Source organism: Brachyhypopomus gauderio, chromosome 2 (genome assembly GCF_052324685.1).
Source record: "Brachyhypopomus gauderio isolate BG-103 chromosome 2, BGAUD_0.2, whole genome shotgun sequence".
In the NCBI taxonomy this organism is placed as follows: Eukaryota; Metazoa; Chordata; class Actinopteri; order Gymnotiformes; family Hypopomidae; genus Brachyhypopomus; species Brachyhypopomus gauderio.
In genome coordinates, this window is record NC_135212.1 from 4,649,380 (window position 1) to 4,669,123 (window position 19,744).

Here is a 19,744-nt window from a genome sequence, read left to right on the forward strand (position 1 = left end):
AAGTAGCCCAAAAAACCGCACCCGCGACCCCAGAATTTTTACCCGCGGCAGGATTTTCAAACAAGCCCAATTTGGCGTGAAAACTGCGAACCTGGTAACTCTGACCAACGCAGCTATTCACTGTCAATCACCTTATCGCCACACCCCTTTAAATAACACTTAATAACACAAAAAAATCTGTTTATCGTAGAGAAAAACACTGGAAGAGATACTAACGCAATGGGGTCTTATAGAATTGACAAAAATTAATTGCTCAAAAAACTTTATGTGTAATAAAAATTCAAAGTTTCTCGTACAGCACGTTCACTTACATGGGAATAAAAGTTGTACTGCTGTCAGGAATAGCCGATAACACAATTACGTTCACCTGTCTCCCCACCATGCCCACATTCCGGGCATACTTAAGCACCTAGACTTCACTTCCTGGTTGCGAAGTATTGCCTCATGTCGTTGCATACCAAGCCGTTATTCCTGACTGTCTCTCTGTGTGCCGAACTCTGCTTGTCCCCTAGACCACGTCTCCTGCCTGATCCCTGGATACCTCCCGGACTCTGCCCTCGCCTCTCGACCCTGGACCGCACTGACCACCGCTCCCACGCTACTGCTCTGCACCTGCCATACGTCACTTTGCTCATCTTGTGGCTAGTTGTACAGAGTTATTCAAATAAAGAACGTGTTATTCCGCATCAGGATCCCTCTCAGCGTGTTCTATACGTTACAGAATACTTCGCCTATCCCATGGATCCTGCGGAAACACAGGCTCACCTGGCTCGCCAAGAGGCGACTATCGCAGCCCTGACGGAGCGTATACAACAGCTCACCGAGACAGCTTGTAACCAAGAAACTGCGCTCCGTGCCCTCACCGAATCTGCACGCCAGAACGTCCAAGGTGCCAGCCCCGTGTCTTCTGCCCCCCTGACCGTTGCGATGCATCCCGCCAATATGCCAGTTGCCTTACCTGAACGATATGACGGGTCTCCGGAGCGTTGCAAGAACTTCCTGATGCAGTGCTCCATGTACTTCACCTATCACCCGGCCCTGTTCCAGACGGATCGTCAAAAGGTAGACTTTATGCTGACATTCCTGACGGGAGAGGCAGGAGCTTGGGCTACTGCTCTTTGGAGTAGCGGAGACGACTCCCTGAATACGGAGCACCACTTCTCCGAACTGCTCCGATCCGTCTTCGATCACCCCGCCGCCGGGCGCGATGTCGGCACCCAGTTATATGAAATCAAGCAGGGGAGACGCAGCGCGGCAGACTACGCCCGAGAATTCCGTACATTGGCTGCTGGCAGTGGCTGGAGTGGAACTGCCCTCAAGACGGTGTTCCGCCGCGGTCTCAGAACCGATCTGCAGATTGAGTTGGCCTGTAAAGATGAAGATTTAACTCTTTCCGAGTTCATACAAGCAGCGGTGAACGTGGATAAGCTGCTCACCACTCACCGTCCCAACACAGCAGGTGTACGCACTTCCACTCTTTCCCACCAGTCGTCTCGTCTCCCCGGAGAGGGCAATCGAGAGTACTCCGAAGCGATGCAGCTGGGCCGGTCTCCACTCACTCCCCGGGAGAGGGCGCGTCGCATGCGCGAAGGACTCTGCCTCTACTGTGGCGAGGAAGGTCATTTCCGAGACCGATGTTCCACACGACCACCTCGTCCCCGTGGGAATTCCCCCTCTCAAGCAAAAGTAAGCCCTCCATTACTTTCTCTTTGTGGTAATTCCCAATTTAACCTACCTATACAGCTCACCTGGGGAGGTGTAACTCGCAGCTACTCAGCGTTAGTTGACTCAGGCGCAGGAGGGGACTTTCTCGACAGCGAACTAGCCAGATCGTTAAACGTTCCCGTTGAGGAAGTAAACCCCCCTTTCCGAGTTAGCTCAGTAAGCGGACAACCCATAGGTACCGGATTGGTTGACCGACGTACCAAGCCCTTGCTCCTCCGTGTCGGGCTGTTCCATACCGAGATGAGGCAGTTCTTCCTGGTCTCCGCTCCTCGCGATTCTGTCATCCTCGGTTTCCCCTGGCTAAGAGAACATGACCCTGTCATTTCGTGGCAAAGACGCGAATTAGTTGCGTGGAGATCGCATTGCCAGCAGGATTGTATGCATTTACCCCTTCGCTCCTCGATGGTTGAGAGTCCTCACACGCCTCTCTCCGATGCGGTCCCTGAGCAGTACAGAGAATTCGCTGACGTATTCAGTAAAGAGCGTGCCAGTTTACTCCCTCCACACAGAACCTGCGACTGTGCCATCGACCTCCTTCCCGGGGTAACCTTGCCCAGGAGAACTAAGCCGTACCCGCTCTCCCGCCCAGAAGATGCCGCTATGGAATCTTATGTCAGTGAGGCCCTACAGAAGGGGTTTATTCGCCCGTCGACATCTCCCGTCGCGGCTGGGTTTTTCTTCGTAGAGAAGAAGGACGGGGGGTTACGTCCCTGTATTGATTATCGAGCCCTGAACGCTGTCACATCTAAATATGCTTACCCTCTACCCTTCATCTCTGCCTCACAAGAACGACTAATGGGGGCTGCAGTGTTCACGAAGCTTGATCTCAGGAGTGCCTACAACCTGATTAGAATTCGCGCTGGTGACGAGTGGAAGACAGCCTTCGTCACCGCCAGGGGGCACTATGAGTATCTAGTAATGCCATACGGGCTGTCTAATAGCCCGTCAGTGTTCCAGGCTTTTATGGACAACATATTCCGAGACATGATTGATAAATACGTATTCGTTTACATAGACGATATCTTGATCTATTCCCCCTCTATCCAGGAACACGTAACACATGTCTCTTCGGTCCTCCAGCGTCTGCGAGAGAACGGCTTGTACGTGAAGGCGGAGAAATGCGAGTTTCATGCACCTGTCATCTCCTTCCTTGGCTGTACCCTATCGCCGGGTTGCATCAGTATGGACGACAACAAGGTAGACGCAGTCACAAACTGGCCTGTTCCCCGTTCCGTTAAGGATCTCCAGCGCTTCCTCGGATTCGCCAACTTCTGCCGTCGGTTCATCAGGGGTTTCGGTTCGGTGGCGGCCCCCCTTACTGATCTCCTGAAAGGGGGAAAGAAGCGCCACTTCATGTGGACACCCAAAGCGGAACAGGCGTTTAAAGCGCTGAAAACCGCGTTCACCAGTGCTCCCATATTGCATCTCCCGGACCCTTCGTTACCTTTCATCGTTGAGGTCGATGCATCCGACGTTGGCGTGGGGGCAGTACTTTCACAAAGACAAGGCAATCCACCCAAACTGTTCCCGTGTGCCTATCTTTCCAAAAAATTACAACCGGCCGAGGTGAACTATGGCGTGGGCGACCGCGAACTCCTGGCCATGAAACTGGCTCTCGAACACTGGCGACACTGGTTAGAGGGAGCAGAGCACCCCTTCCAGGTATATACAGACCATAAGAACCTGGAGTATCTCAAGTCCGCTAGGCGACTCAATCCCCGGCAGGCCAGATGGGCGCTGTTTTTCACCCGCTTCAGATTCACAGTACATTACCGACCTGGATCCAAGAACACCAAGGCCGATGCATTATCCTGGATTCACGAGAAGACGCCGAGCGGCGAGATGCCTGACCATATCCTCAGAGAATCCTGTTTCGTTGACCTCATCCGGTGGGATGTTCAGGACGAACTGGAGGAAGCCCTCCGCGCCGACCCAGGCCCTGCAGATAGTCCCGATGGCAAACAATACGTCCCGGTCCCGCTCCGGGGGCGCCTCCTCCAACTCGCACACGACACGCCGGGCACGGGTCATCCCGGTATAACTTGCACCAAACACCTGATCGCCCAGAAATACTGGTGGCCGTCACCCCGAGCACTACCCACTGGTCAGCTCCTCCCCTTGCCGATACCCCGCCGTCCGTGGTCTCATCTGGCCATCGACTTTGTTACGGATCTGCCTGTCTCGGGCGGTAACACGGTGATAATCGTGATGGTGGATAGGTTCTCCAAGATGTGTCGTCTGATCCCTCGCTCGAAACTGCCCACTGCTATGGAGACGGCCTCTGACGTGTTCCACTACGTCTTCCGGATATATGGGTTACCCGAGGATATCGTGTCGGATAGAGGCGTGCAATTCACCTCCCGTGTCTGGACCCAATTCTGCAAGTTACTCGGAATAACCGCCAGTCTAACCTCCGGATACCACCCCCAATCCAACGGAGAAGTGGAGCGCTACAATCAAGAGCTAGGTCGCTTTCTCCGCCAATACTGCTCTTCCCAGAAAGACTGGCACAAGTACGTCCCCTGGGCTGAATACGCACGCAATTCCATCATACATTCATCCACCAAACTGACTCCTTTCCAGTGTGTGTACGGCTACCAGCCGCCGTTCTTCCCCTGGGATAAAACCCCCTCTGACATCCCCGCTCTGGATGACTGGTTGAAGAACAGTGCCCGCACCTGGGAGCTCGCACACGTTCAGCTGCGGCGCGCGCTCCACACCCGTCGTATGAACGCTGACCGCCGTCGTCTCCCCGCGCTCATATATCACCCCGGTCAGCGAGTATGGCTCTCCACTCGCAACTTGAACCTTCGCCAGCCTTGCCATAAGCTCAAGTCTAGATACATCGGGCCGTTCAAGATTACCCGCAGGATAAACGCTGTTTCCTACGAACTGCTGCTGCCCCCTCAATACCGCGTCCATCCCGTCTTCCACGTATCCCTCCTAAAGCCTGTTCACTACAGTCCCATGTCTGTAGCCCCGGTTCTGGATCGCCCCCCCCCCCGAGCCCCTGGACATTGACGGCCGACCTGCGTATATAGTACGGGAGCTGCTGGAATCACGTCGACGGCGTGGGGGTCTCCAGTATCTCGTCGACTGGGAGGGCTATGGTCCCGAGGAACGAGCCTGGGTGGCCGCTCGCGATGTCCTCTGCCCGTCGCTCATCGCCGACTTTCACGCTGCACACCCACATTTCCCCGCCCCCCGGGGCCGTGGCCGGCCGCCTTCGCGGCGTGGAGCGTCAGGAGACGCTCCGTTGCGGGGGGGTACTGTCAGGAATAGCCGATAACACAATTACGTTCACCTGTCTCCCCACCACGCCCACATTCCGGGCATACTTAAGCACCTAGACTTCACTTCCTGGTTGCGAAGTATTGCCTCATGTCGTTGCATACCAAGCCGTTATTCCTGACTGTCTCTCTGTGTGCCGAACTCTGCTTGTCCCCTAGACCACGTCTCCTGCCTGATCCCTGGATACCTCCTGGACTCTGCCCTCGCCTCTCGACCCTGGACCGCACTGACCACCGCTCCCACGCTACTGCTCTGCACCTGCCATACGTCACTTTGCTCATCTTGTGGCTAGTTGTACAGAGTTATTCAAATAAAGAACGTGTTATTCCGCATCAGGATCCCTCTCAGCGTGTTCTATACGTTACAACTGCAGCCAGCCACTAGAGGGCAGCTGACACACGGAGGCTTCACTTTTCACTCGTGTCGTCCAGTCCACTTATATATACAGTCTCTGGTCGCGACCGGCTCCATTCGTGCACCTCTCGAATTTTGTAACTTCGCGCACACCATGCTTCAGCGCAATGAACAAAGTTCATGTTTGCAGGGTTCATACACCTTTACAATGTGGAATTCAAGCACTTGTACGTCACTTTCAAGGTCCATTTCAAAATTTCCCTGCACCTTAAGCATAATTAGGTTACATATTTATACATATACATTTTAATCACATTATTAGCGCTACGGTCACTCGCGAAAATATAACTGAGCCGGGGTTCTACTGTATATACCAGGGCTACTCAACTACATTTTTCTGTGGGCCAGATTTGGCAGAGAGCTCTGACCTGTGGGCCAGACATTTTTCAGACCTATACTAATACTGTCATAGTTTGAGACAAACACTACAACATTTAATTTTTCTCCATTTTATTAATCAGGAGATCATCTTCAACACCAGTCACAACAGTAACATCTGTTTTTTATGGGGAGATGGGCCGCCAGTTGAATAGCCCTGGTATATAATATTTTATATCCAGTGATCCTTCGCCAATTTGCCCTTCAGCTTTTGCAGCTTCAAACTTTCACGGGTTTTTAGAAGATATTTATGGTAAAATAATTTGTGGATCTTCGTTTTTTTGCCGGTTTTCTGCAGAATTCGATTGGCGGGAAATTATATATTTTATGATTTTTTACATGACAAAATCCCAAAATGTATAAACAATATATTACAAATATTAATTATAACAATGAATGAATGTTTTAAATAATAAAATAGCAGGAATGACAGTAAATAGTGCATATTTACTCTGGAAAACAGAAGCAGCATTGCTTGTCTGAGACGCTACTTGCCTACATGAGATTGTAACCAACACGACTGGTTGCTCGCTGGACAAGAACAAGCACAGAACAGTTTGGGAATGCTTATAAAGGGAATGGGAAAGGTTTATGTAACGTAAAAGTGTGGGTAGTGTTTCTAAAGCCTTTATATAGTGTATAAATACTTAAATAAATCTACAATTTCTCCTGAAAACGAGGGATTACTGTACTTGTCTTCCTCTCAGACATTTAATACTCCCGTAATTGTGTTGACAATCACTTCTTATCTGTTAATTTTATTCCACATTTAATGCCACAATTTATTGAATCAATAATGTCAATTGTTTTACCAGTAACAAAAAGTAGACCTATAAACGATTAAAAACACGTGACGTTTAAAGGACACGTAAGATGAAAACACACAGCAGTGGACGAATAGGGAAAAGTAGCATGTGTTACTTGTAGTGCGCTACATTGTGAAGGCTCGTGTAAAAAATGTAAACGGCGTTCTTCAAGTTTGCCATGTTTTGTCTAAATGTCTTGCGGTAGTGCAGAGCAGGTGACTTTGAAGTGTTGAAAGTTCGGCTGCAGTGCCGTGCACAGACATTTTGGGGGGCAAGTGCTCAGGGGGGAAAAGGGCACTTTATAGCGCACGTGGAACACTTCATTATAAAAAAATTACACGCATGTTGAATGAAATTTGACTTTTATTTGTAACATTCTCTAAACGTGAGTTTTCAACGAAAAAAAGTTACACCACCAACTGATAAAATCCATATCCAATATTAACTAAGTCATTATTCAATCCAGAGGTGGTCTTTGCATAGAGGCGTGGCTAGGCAACTGCCTTGGGCCCCTCCCACTGCAACCCACTGTAGGGGGCCCCTGATTAAGCCAGGTTCACACTACACGACTTTTCAGTCGTCAGGTTTTGTGCCGTTCGCACTACATGACTGGTTGTGCTGTAATCGCGAGTCTTTCAGTTGTTGTGGCTTTCACATGAGAATTACACGACTGGGGAATCGCCGGCTCATCTGGCTGCCGTCCAAAAACACGAACACGAAAACGAAACTCTCACGAGAACCAGCAACACCATGTAGAAGAAAAAACAATGTACATGTACTCCACATTTTCGTTATTATTATTATTTTTTTTACTGTTTAAACACTCCATAGTCCCAAGTTGCCAGAATTATTTCATCTCTCCGTTGCAGTGAACATAGATATAATCAATCGCACTATTTCCCCAGTGCTGTCACAATAACTTAAACACAGTGTTGTAGTAAAGTTGTAAGAAAGGTGAGGATTTTGTGTGTTTGCTGGGTTACTGTTTTGAAAGCATTCTTGAAAGTTTTTTACATTCTTCAGAGATATCTTTAGCGGTGCCGTGGTTCTCTCTCCGCATTCCCATTGGCTGTAGCTAGACGCTGCTGCCGACTCAGTCGCAGACTGCTAGATATTAGGGGTGGGTGATACTCGGAATTTTGGTATCGATACGATACCGATACGATACTGGTCAGTATCGCCGATACCGATACTTCCAAACCGTGGGGGGGGGCAATACTTTTTACTTGAAATTATGGAAACAATGAAACCCCATTCCATGAAGCTCTCTGCGCACTGTACTTGAGCTAATCTGAAGATCACATGATATGATAATATAGTGTAAATATAATGTGTATATATATATATATATATATATATATATATATATATATATACCGATACTTCCAAACCGTTGGGGGGGGGGGGGGGGGGGGGGGTTTGATACTTTTTACTTGAAATTATGGAAACAATGGAAACCCATTCCATGAAGCTCTCTGCGCACTGTTCTTGAGCTAATCTGAAGATTATAATTCATTAATATAATATTTTATATTAAATTATATCTATTTTTGCTGATGCTGGTCCGTGCCAGTGATTATGCCTCGTGCCAATGGTGGCACGCATGCCATAGGTTGCCGACCCCTGCTGTAGACTGTCAACCAGTTTCAGCTGTGGAAAATTCAATTAAAACAGGCGAATACACCACAATTAAGCCAACTACAGGAAAGCCTGATGTATGGAAGTCATATTCCATTGTAATTAATGGAGAGGGAAATCGGCTTGTTGTGATTGATATCAGAAAGTGTTGGTGTACGTCACCTGACGGCATGTGTTTGGACTGTGGTAAGAAATGGGACAGCGCGATCCATCGCTATATTGCTGTTTTAATAAATACATAAGAAAATTTCAAGTACTAAATCTAATTAATTCAATTCATATTAGGATTGCGGGTGGAGGCGACAGAAATGTGTATGTGGCGGGCGGGTGCGGGATTAAAACAAGCGATTTTTTGGCCGGTGCGGGCGGGAGCGGGACTAAAACAAGCAGGTGCGGGCGGGGAGCGGGATTAAAACAAGCAATTTTTTTGGCGGGAACGGGCGGGAGCAGGATTAAAACAAGCGGGAGCGGGCGGGAGCGGGATTATAAAAGCAGTCCCGTGCAGACTTCTAAACTGCAGCAAAAGAATCGATATTTTCGTTGTGGTATCGTTCCGATACCGATCCTCACCTTTGTATCGATACTATCGATATAAATATCGATCCACCCACCCCTACTAGACATTAAACATGCTAGATATCTGCCGGTCGTCTGCGATGAGTCGGCGACGGCTCGGCGAGCGTCTTTCAGCAGTTCACACTACACGACTGAGCGAGCGCTGAGTGATCGCCGATTTGCCTCCGACCACAGTTTCTGTCGGCGATCTACAAAAAACAGTCGGCGATTGAAAAACCAGCCTAAAATCGTGTAGTGTGAACCGGGCATTAGCTAACTTATTTTTCGCATATTACTGTTGATGAACCCCCTTGCTAAATTCGCCTTGAGCCCCCAAATTGCTAAGTCCGCCACTGATTAAATCCTTCAGTTAACTTCTGTTTACCCTCCACCATAGGCGTGCAGACATAGACATCAGGTGGTGCTAAAGCACCACCAACTCTGCCCTTTATCAACGAAAGTGCCCTTTGAAACTTAGGTTTAAAAAAAAAATTTTATTATTAACATTTTACTGAGGTCGGTTTGAATTGATATTTTGAAAAGCTGAGCGATTAAAAACAATGCCCTGAAATGTGCCACCACCTTGCACACCCGACTCTTCCACTCTTCCAGTTCAGTGAGTGGAAGGAAGCGTCTTCAGCACAGCATGCACGGTCACAGATAGGCTTCTTCTCCCGTGCCCCACCAGCCAGGTAACATACTGTGAGAGAAATTATTGATTATTGACTAATCATCATTGATTAGATCATGTTTAGTTATTATAAGAGATCATTATGAACTTTATGATTTAGTACATGCCATTCTGATTAAGCAGAAGGACTACAATAATGAAGTAGTGTGATTCAGTGTAACCATGTTTAGTTCATATTATGCATGTGTGCTATACGTGACCCAGGTCAGGGAGAGTGCTGAGGGTAAGAACACTCTGTTAACTGGTAGTCACTAGGCTACTAGTCTTGGGTCATTTAGCTTTCTCTGTGTTCACCTGATACATCAGTTGCTTCCGCTAACTCTAGGGAAGTCCATATTAGGAGATACACACGTGTGAGACAAAGTAGCCTGCTGGACGCCTATGTTTTGGAACATGCTGTGCTAAAGATAACCTGCTGTTAGAACTGCTGAATTGTGTTTAAGATTGTATATAAGCAGGGGGAGCGCCCCCCTGCCTTCAGAGTTGTCATGCTTGAATGAGACTCTCATGTCTGTGTCTGTCTTGTATCTGTCTTTGTCCTATTTATATATATTTATATTTTTGTAATAAATTAATCATTTAACCACGTCTGAGTCCTCATCCATTTATTAGAAAATTTCCACGACAATACACATCAAGTCAAATCATACCGTTTGTGTAATAATTGTGAAACCAATGTGAAATCATTTTGTTGTGCAGTAAAATGTCTCGTACAGCACCAAACTACTAAGCATTTTTAGCCGACTGGTCACCTGATAAACTAGTCGCTCTAGCCCAAATCAATGATAGATAATGTGAGGACAACCACATACAAATAATTAAGGTAGAGTTTGCAAATCTATGTGTTAAGCTGAACGTTTTCTGTTGTATAGGTTTTGTTAGACAACATAAAGTAACACATTCATTCGAACCCATGACCCTTGTGTTAGAAATTCTGAAACCCTTAAATGGTGAGCACAATAAAAATCAGAAGCAGTTGGGTTAGATAATAGAAAAGTACAATGATTTATTTTAACAAAGCATGGATTAACCCCTGAGATCTCCGATACAAACACGCCAGGTGTCTGTCACAGAGAGAGCTAAATCCCCATTCCGAACTCTCATCTTTTATACGTTTAATCATCAATACACACGGTGTCCACGAGGTGAACACAAGGTGATCAACCAAATGTGATTGGACAATACATGAAATAATTAACGTTGATTTGACAGATGCATATGACGCATGTCCCCTCCACGCTCAGCATCCTCGTGATGTCATGACAGACTGAGTGTCGCCGTAGTCCCTTCCAAGTAAAGATTTGGCGTCTCCAGCGAGGTCAGTTTTGGAACACCAGAGGAACATCAGATTAGGTCTCAGCCGAGGCCAGGGAACACACGCACACACATCTGAGGCCTACTGAAGTCACGAGAATGGCTTCAGTGCCATGATTAACACACGTATATGTAAGAAGATCTCTAACACCTATCTCTAATGTGTTTAATGTATACTAAGAAAGCCTGACATAAATGGAAATCACCAAATTTCCACCACACCCTCCGGTCACAAGACCAGTTCCCTACCACCAGGCCATGACTGCCCCAACCTGACCGGTTCCCCCCTGAGTCTTGGTTCCTCTCAAGGTTTCTTCCTCATGCAAAAAAACTAGGGAGTTTTTCCTTGCCACTGTCACCCTTGGCTTGCTCACTGGAGGCTTGGACTCAGACACTTGTAAAGTGAAACTGTTGTAAAAAGCGCTATATAAATAAAATTTGATTGATTGATTTCAATACAGGGAGGATCAAACAAGCAGAAGTAAATCAAGAAGGTGAAGGGGAAAAAAACGCAGAATATTTTTCAGCATCTCCATCCAAGTAGCAAAATTGAATGTATTGTCCAACAATGAAAAATGTGTTAGCAGTATAATTCTCATGCAAAAATAAATTGTGACAAAGAAAAACAACTCATTTTTGAAATTATGTAAATATGTAATCAATATTCTAACACAAACATCAGCAGTTTCACTCTGGCCTTCCTGTTGTAACACCACAGGTGTCATGGAGCGATGAGGCGGCTGTAAATGCTGAGAGGAGTGAGATGTACTGAAGGGTAAAATCCAAAATCAGGGTCAAATAGGCAGGCTGGGGTCAAATCAGATAAAGAGTTAAATACTGACATATTTCTAACATTACACAACAGGTCAGACATAGTTTCTGAGGCTTCACTTGCCCATCATTTATTTTCTTACAATGACACCAACAGTTGTCTCCTCACCCAACGTCTTACAAATGGTTTTGTAGCCAATTACAGCCTTGTGCAGGTCTAGAAACTTGTCCCTGACATCCTCAGAAAGCTCTGGTTTTGCCTACGTTAGCGTGGTTAAGAGTCTGACAATTTGAGACAGGTGACAATTTGAGACAGCTCTCTATAATGCAGGTAACGAGTTGATTAGGAGCATTTGACTGGTCTGTTTGCTAGAGGGACACTTCTCTCTGCAGAATGCAAATGTATATATTTGATCAAATGTAATTTTCTGGATTTCCATTTAGATATTGTCTCTCACTGTTAAAATAAACATACCCTTAAAATTAGACTGTTCATATGTTAGTCTGTGGGTAAACTTACAAAATCAGCAAGGGATCAAATAATTATTTGCTCCACTGTATATTATAAGTCACAAGGCCTGTAATGCACTACTACACTTCCCAAAGAAAACATTTTTATAAAAGCTATAATGTTATTGTAAAATGTCAATGTTGAAAAATAAGGGATGCACTAGGCTACCTGTTTCAGCTGCATATATGCCCATTGAGAAGGAAAACATTTCAGGACAATGCAAATTTATTAAAACCATATTTTCCCAGTGGCAAGGTGAGGGCAGAGAGGGAGTGGTGCACGACACAACATTTATTAACATGACAAATACACAGATCACAAGACAAATAAAAATTCAAAAACCTACCACATCGTCATACTAAGCTACATGTCTGCTATGTCATTGCTGGAGTGTGACTGGACATGTGTGATGGATCATCACAGGGTGTTGGAATGGTACATGTTTATACTTCTCATCCCACCACAGTCAGATCACAGTCTATCTGGATGGCACAATCTATCTGGATAGTTTTTTTTACGTGTCCTGCCAGATTGAAAAACAAGCCAAAATAAAATAGGATTACCAAGGTAGAAAGTACAGATAATTGGATAAAAATGTAAGAAGTTCTTTTTCCAGAAATGTATCAATACCCAAAATTTCTACTCAAGTAAGGGAGCAAAGTATTTGTATTTTGTTACTTGACACCTCTGCCTGTGTGAATGCGCTGGTGCTGCTTAAGATTACAGAGATTAGTAAAACGCTTCCCACACTCCGAGCAGTGACACGGCTTCTCTCCTGTGTGAATGCGCTGGTGTTTGTGGAGCTTGCTCTGAAAAATAAAACTCTTCCCACACTCTGAGCATTGATATGGCTTCACTCCTGTGTGAATGTGCTGGTGACTGTGGAGTCCACTCTGTTGAGTAAAACTCTTCCCACACTCTGAGCATTGATATGGCTTCACTCCTGTGTGAATGCGCTGGTGTTTGTGGAGTCCATTCTGTTGAGTAAAACTCTTCCCACACTCTGAGCAGTGATACGGCTTCAGTCCTGTGTGAATGCGCTGGTGGTTGTGGAGATTACTCTTATGAGTAAAACTCCTCCCACACTCTGAGCAGTGATACGGCTTCTCTCCTGTGTGAATGCGCTGGTGTTTGTGGAAACTACTGTCATGATTAAAACTCATCCCACACTCTGAGCAGTGATACGGCTTCTCTCCTGTGTGAATGCGCTGGTGTCGTTGAAGATTTTTCTGTGTAGTAAAACTCTTCCCACACTCTGAGCAGTGATATGGATTATCTCCTGTGTGAATGTGCTGGTGTTCATTGAGATGACTCTGTCTAGTAAAACTCTTCCCACACTCTGAGCAGTGATATGGCTTCACTCCTGTGTGAATGCGCTGGTGTTGGTTGAGACTACTCTGTCTAGTAAAACTCTTCTCACACTCTGAGCAGTGATATGGCTTCACTCCTGTGTGAATGCGCTGGTGTCGTTGGAGATGACTCTGATTAGTAAAACTCTTCCCACACTCTGAGCAGTGATACGGCTTCTCTCCTGTGTGAATGCGCTGGTGATTGAGGAGACTACTCTTATGATTAAAACTCTTCCCACACTTCGAGCAGTGATACGGCTTCTCTCCTGTGTGAATGCGCTGGTGTCGCTGGAGATTACTCTGATAAGTAAAACTCTTCCCACACTCTGAGCAGTGATACGGCTTCTCTCCTGTGTGAATGTGCTGGTGTTCGTTGAGATAACACTGTGTAGTAAAACTCTTCCCACACTCTGAGCAGTGATAAGGCTTCTCTCCTGTGTGAATGTGCTGGTGTTGGTTGAGACCACTCTGTGTAGTAAAACTCTTCCCACACTCTGAGCAGTGATATGGCTTCTCTCCTGTGTGAATGCGCTGGTGTCGCTGGAGATTACTCTGATAAGTAAAACTCTTCCCACACTCTGAGCAGTGATACGGCTTCTCTCCTGTGTGAATGTGCTGGTGTTCGTTGAGATAACACTGTGTAGTAAAACTCTTCCCACACTCTGAGCAGTGATAAGGCTTCTCTCCTGTGTGAATGTGCTGGTGTTGGTTGAGACCACTCTGTGTAGTAAAACTCTTCCCACACTCTGAGCAGTGATATGGCTTCTCTCCTGTGTGAATGCGCTGGTGCCGTTGAAGTTTACTCTGATAAGTAAAACTCTTCCCACACTCTGAGCAGTGGTAGCTTTTCTCCTTTTTCATGCTTCCTGATTTCAGCTGTACGTAGCTGTATTTTACTTGTTTAGGAAAGTGGACAGCATTAATTCCTAGAGGAAAAAAGACATTGAAGATGAAACAATCATGACCAAGAAGCAATTGGGCTCTGCACAATACTAAAGACATTCATGCTAAAGACATTCATATTCACAACCATCAGGAGACAGTCCTAAGCTTCATTTCTTCTCTAAAATGAAAACACGTGTCCATGTTGTGATGTGTCCCTCTCTGTTTGGTCCAGTGCCCCTGTTCACAGTCTATAGAGACTTTTATTTTGTAGGGCTCATCGACTTTATTTTCAAAGTTGTTCTTTTTCTTCCTTTCTCTTTCATGGTGCTGCTTTGGTCTGTTGACACTCCTTATATCAGAGTTCCAGCAGTGTGATTTGATCTATTAAATTGTTGTGCCTCTTTGCATCAATTAAGGCAAGACACTACAGCTGAATAGGGTAAAAATTCACCATGAAACTTACCATATTGATTAAGAGATTGAGATTAAGAGAATAACTTTTTATATTACAAGTTTTCTGAAATGTTATGTTTAAATATGCAAATTATGCATTATCTAAATATATGCAAATTTGCATATAATTCAAGAACAGTAATCTGAACAATGCATAAAGTCAGGTTCAAAATTCTTGTTTCATTTTGTTAACACATTAGAATCAAATGTTTTTACAGAAGGAATTCTGAATCTCTTTTTATTACTTTATAAATCAGAAAATACTGTCATAAGTAAAAAATAATTAACTTTTGCCATGTTTTTAGGCATAAATTGTTAGATAATTCAGGCTATAATTGATATATGAAGAATTCCTTCTGTAAAAACCTTCTGAATTTAGATATGAATAAAAGTGGAAAGTTTCATATATGTAAGTACAAGTGAACTGGAGATTTCTGCCTCAGAGTATAAGAAAAAACTCATTTTGAGAAAACGACCTTTAAAGATATACATTTTGAAATTTCATGGATTTGTATTGGAAACCATTGTTTACTTACTCAAAATCTAATCATATCATTAGCAGCAGTGATATAGAGCACCCCCAACAATAAAAGGACAAACAACAGCAAATCAGAACAATGTAATGACTTCAATAAAACGGAAACACAGCACACATACTGCAGCCTGTAGAACTCTCACCCTAGATTGTTGTATGTCTGTCCTGCACAATAGTCACCCAGTCCTGTTTACAACCTAGTCAACCATCCCTGCTCCATATGTAGGTCCCTCACACATTTATGATGTCTTTTCAGCTTTTTAGCTGTGCTCAGGTTTGCACTTGTGTTTCATGCTGGCAGACGTGTCAGATGTGACAACCTCTGCTTTTGATACTCTGATCATATCAGCTTCATTACATTGACAGTAAGATTGTGCTCTGCAGCCACAACCTCTCCATATCAGTCATCATAGCAGAGGCACCTTCACTAAAGGTAGAAATGGCCATACCTGCTGCTGCCTCAACCCTGCATTTACCAATACAATTAAATGTGGAGGATATCACTACCTGTTCTTCATCTCAGGATTAATTGGTGCATTAATTTTTTACTTTTACATAAAATAGGTATGTGTTTGAAACTTTTATTCATAAAACATTGTATTCATTCGCTTTTATTCATAATTTGTATTCTGCCACTAAATAGAAAATCTGTAGGGTAAAAGTAAAACTGAAAACAAATAGAAAGACAGGGCACTTTATTAGTCTGTGGACCAGCTTCTTGTCTCTATCTCTATCAACCCTGTCCCATACCTGTATTATTTTTGTAAACCTGCATGCCCCAACCCTAACTCATGTGCTAAGAGCATCATCCGCATGTTTACTTCAAATGCCACATCTTCCCTAGTTACACCTTGAAGACGCATAGATGTATATACAGTTTTGCGGTATCCATCTCTCACACAGATTGCACTCAAATCAAACTGCTGCAAAACCCGTGGTTTGATATTAATTTTAAGCCCTGTACCTACACAATTAGGACAAATTAATCCACTAATTAGTGCAAACGTGCTTAAATATGTCGATTTGCAAAAACGTGCGTCGACGCGCCACAAAGATGGCCACGCCCACTAAAAACATGGCTTTCTCTGGGGAGCATGCAGCGGTTAAAAAAACTAGCACACGAGCATCTAACGTTTGGGAGTATTTTGGACAGAGACCGAACAACGTGGTGCTATGTAAGCTTTGCAAAATGGAGATGGCTTATCACAGCAGCACGACTGCTATGCACGAGCACCTGAAGCGCAAGCATCCCGGAGCACTTCATCAAGATAGCAGCAAAACACCACCGTAAGTTCTGTTTTTAGGTAATAGTAAATTAGCACATTCACATTCACACATTGTAGTATTCACTATAGGGGTGAAACGATTACTCGAGTAATTCGAGTTACTCGATTACAAAAAGTGATCAAGTAATTTTCTGTGCCTCGAAGAATCGTTTATTTTAAAACGGTATTTCGCACTGACTAATTTTAATGTAGCGCAACACGCTTACGTCACCCACGCGGCGGAGGTTTTTTAGTTGAGAAGCGGGAATATGGAAGCAGCGAGGGAAAAGAGCGACAACGTACGCGAAGAAAAGGGCTATAGGAAAAGACAGAAAATGTCGAAAGTATGGAAGCATTTTAGGTTTGACAGCAAGAACAATACAGTGACATGTATTCGGTGCAACATAGTCCTTGCCTACCATAACAGCACATCTTCAGTGCTGCACCATCTTGACCGAAAACACCTGGAATGGAGCGGTGGAGCCGGGACAATGTAAATTTTATTTACAACAAATTAATGAGATTAACATTAATGTACCATATAACATAACGACAGCTCTGTGGAGTTCCGATTTTTAGCAATACTGTCGAATGTGTGGCTAGTTTAGGACAACGGTGACAAGTTTTTAATAACTTAATACAGGCATTATGTAACAGCGCTGTGGAGTTAAGATGATAAACTATAAATAGATTAAATATAAATTGAAGAAAGAATATGATACTGATATATTTTTGCTACAAGAAATTCTAATTTGAAAGTAATTGAATTTAATTTATTTACTTGTGGTATTTATTTCTATTTTGTGTTTTATTTATTTCTATTTGCATTTACAATTTGGAAATGTATGTTGTGAATTTAAAAATATACACTACTGTTCAAAAGTTTGGGGTCACTTAGAAATGTTCTTATTTTTGAAAGAAAAGCAGTTTTTTTTTCAATTTAGCTAACATTAAATGCATCAAAAATACACTCTATACATTATTAATGTGGTAAATGACTATTCTAGCTGTAAACTACGGAGCCCGGGAGGGGACATGGGTAAAAAATAAAAATTAAACGAGGGAACCTTTTACCATTCGAGCGCACGTTTTCTGTAAATCGTGCTCACGATTTATTCATTCGTGCGCACGTTTTGTTTTAATCGTGCGCACGTTTTAATTAAACTCGTGCTCACGATTTAGTAATTCGTACGCACGATTAACAATTCGTGCGCACGTTTTGTTTTAATCGTGTGCACGTTTTCATTCATTCATTTGCAAACCCTACTGGCCTAAGCGCATACATTGCAGATACAAGGAGAGAGGCAGTAACAGTTCCCTGAAACTGTGTAACGTGGCTTGCGCCACGGAGCGAGGGGACGAACACAAATGCTGAGAAGAGCGAGATTTTTCACAGGGCAAACCATAATCAGAGTCCAAGAAGCAGTCTGGGGTCATAACAAGAGGGCAGTCCGAATAACACAGGTACACAGGCATGACGAAAACACGACGGGGAAACACAGAGCAACTTACGAACAGGATCAAACAGCGAACAGCAAACACCAACCAATAGCATGAACATAGAGAACAAAATAACCGATCGCCAGAACTGGGGAAGTGCAGGGATATTATACATGACACTAAACTACGAACAGGTGAAGACAATGACACAGGGGCGTGGCAATAAACAAGGGATTCATCAAAACCAACGAGCAGGGCGGGACAAACGGGCAAGAACACAGACACGAGGGAACCCAGAGTGACAGCTAGGAGAGGGGGCGTAGCCCCACGTGACAAACTGTATATACTTTGATTGTTTAGATTTATGCCACAATGAACAGAGATACGTTTATTAGGTCTTATTTGCTTATGCGTCATGAGAACATTGTAGCTTCCCTTGCACAGCGGGGAATCACAATCAGTAAATGGCATCTGAAGCGAATTCTAAGCCTTTTAATGAACATTTATGACGAATTTTAATGTTTAATTTAATGTCAGGGAACCGTTACTGCCTCTCTCCTTGTATCTGCAATGTATGCGCTTAGGCCAGTAGGGTTTGCAAGTGAATGAATGAAAACGTGCGCATGATTAAAACAAAACGTGCGCACGAATTGTTAATCGTGCGCACTAATTAATAAATCGTGAGCACGAATTACAGAAAACGTGCGCTCGTTTAATTTTTATTTTTTACCCATGTCCCCTCCCGGGCTCGGTAGTAAACATCTGGTTTTTAATGCAATATCTACATAGATGTATGGAGACCCATTTCCAACAACCATCACTCCAGTGTTCTAATGGTACATTGTGTTTGCTAACTCTGTAAGAAGGCTATTGGATATTTTGAAAACCCTTGAAAACACATGTGCAAGTAGGTTAGCACAGCTGAAAACAGTTTTGCTGATTAGAGAAGCTATAAAACTGACCTTCCTTTGAGCTAGTTGAGAATCTGGAGCATTACAATTGTTGGTTCGATTAAACTCACAAATTGGCCAGAAAAAAAACAACTTTCAATTGAAACTCGACAGTATATTCTTGTTCTGAGAAATGAAGTCTATTCCATGCGAGACATTGCCAAGAAACTGAAGATTTCCTACAATGGTGTGTACTACTCCCTTCAGAGGAGAGCACAGACAGGCTCTAACCAGAATAGAAGGAGAAGTGGAAGGCCCCGCTGCACAACTGAGCAAGAAGACATGTACATTAGAGTCTCCAGTTTGAGAAATCGACATCTCACAGGTCCTCAACTGGCAGCTTCATTAAATAGTACCCGCAAAACGCCAGTGTCAACATCTACAGTGAAGAGGCAACTCCGGGATGCTGGCCTTCAGGGCAGAGTGGCAAAGAAAAAGCCATATCTGGCTAATAAAATAAAAAAATTAATATGAGCAAAAGAACACAAACATTGGACAGAGCAAGATTGGAAAAAAGTGTTATGGACAGATGAATCAAAGTTTGAGGTGTTTGGATCACACAGACGAACATGGTGGAGGTAATGTGATGGTCTGGGGTTGCTTTGGTGCTGGTAAAGTGGGAGATTTGAACAAGGTAAAAGAGATTTTGAATAAGGAAGGCTATCACTCCATTTTGCAACACGCCATACCCTGTGGACAGCGCTTGATTGGTGCCAATTTCATCCTGCAACAGAACAATGACCCAAAGCACACCTCCAAATTATGCACAAACT

General features: G+C 44.3%; 1 protein-coding gene across 2 annotated transcripts in view; it reads right to left on the reverse strand.

Annotated features, from left to right (window-relative positions):
* Positions 1–10,113: 10,113 nt before the first annotated feature.
* LOC143484453 (uncharacterized) overlaps positions 10,114–19,744 on the reverse strand; it is a 62,211-nt gene continuing 52,580 nt past the window's right edge. For both annotated transcript variants that reach the window (XM_076983208.1, XM_076983201.1), the window contains exon 3: positions 10,114–14,369. In XM_076983208.1, the coding sequence (XP_076839323.1) occupies positions 12,769–14,304 (1,536 nt within the window). In that variant the 5' untranslated portion in view covers positions 14,305–14,369 and the 3' untranslated portion in view covers positions 10,114–12,768. The remainder of the gene's footprint in view (positions 14,370–19,744) is intronic.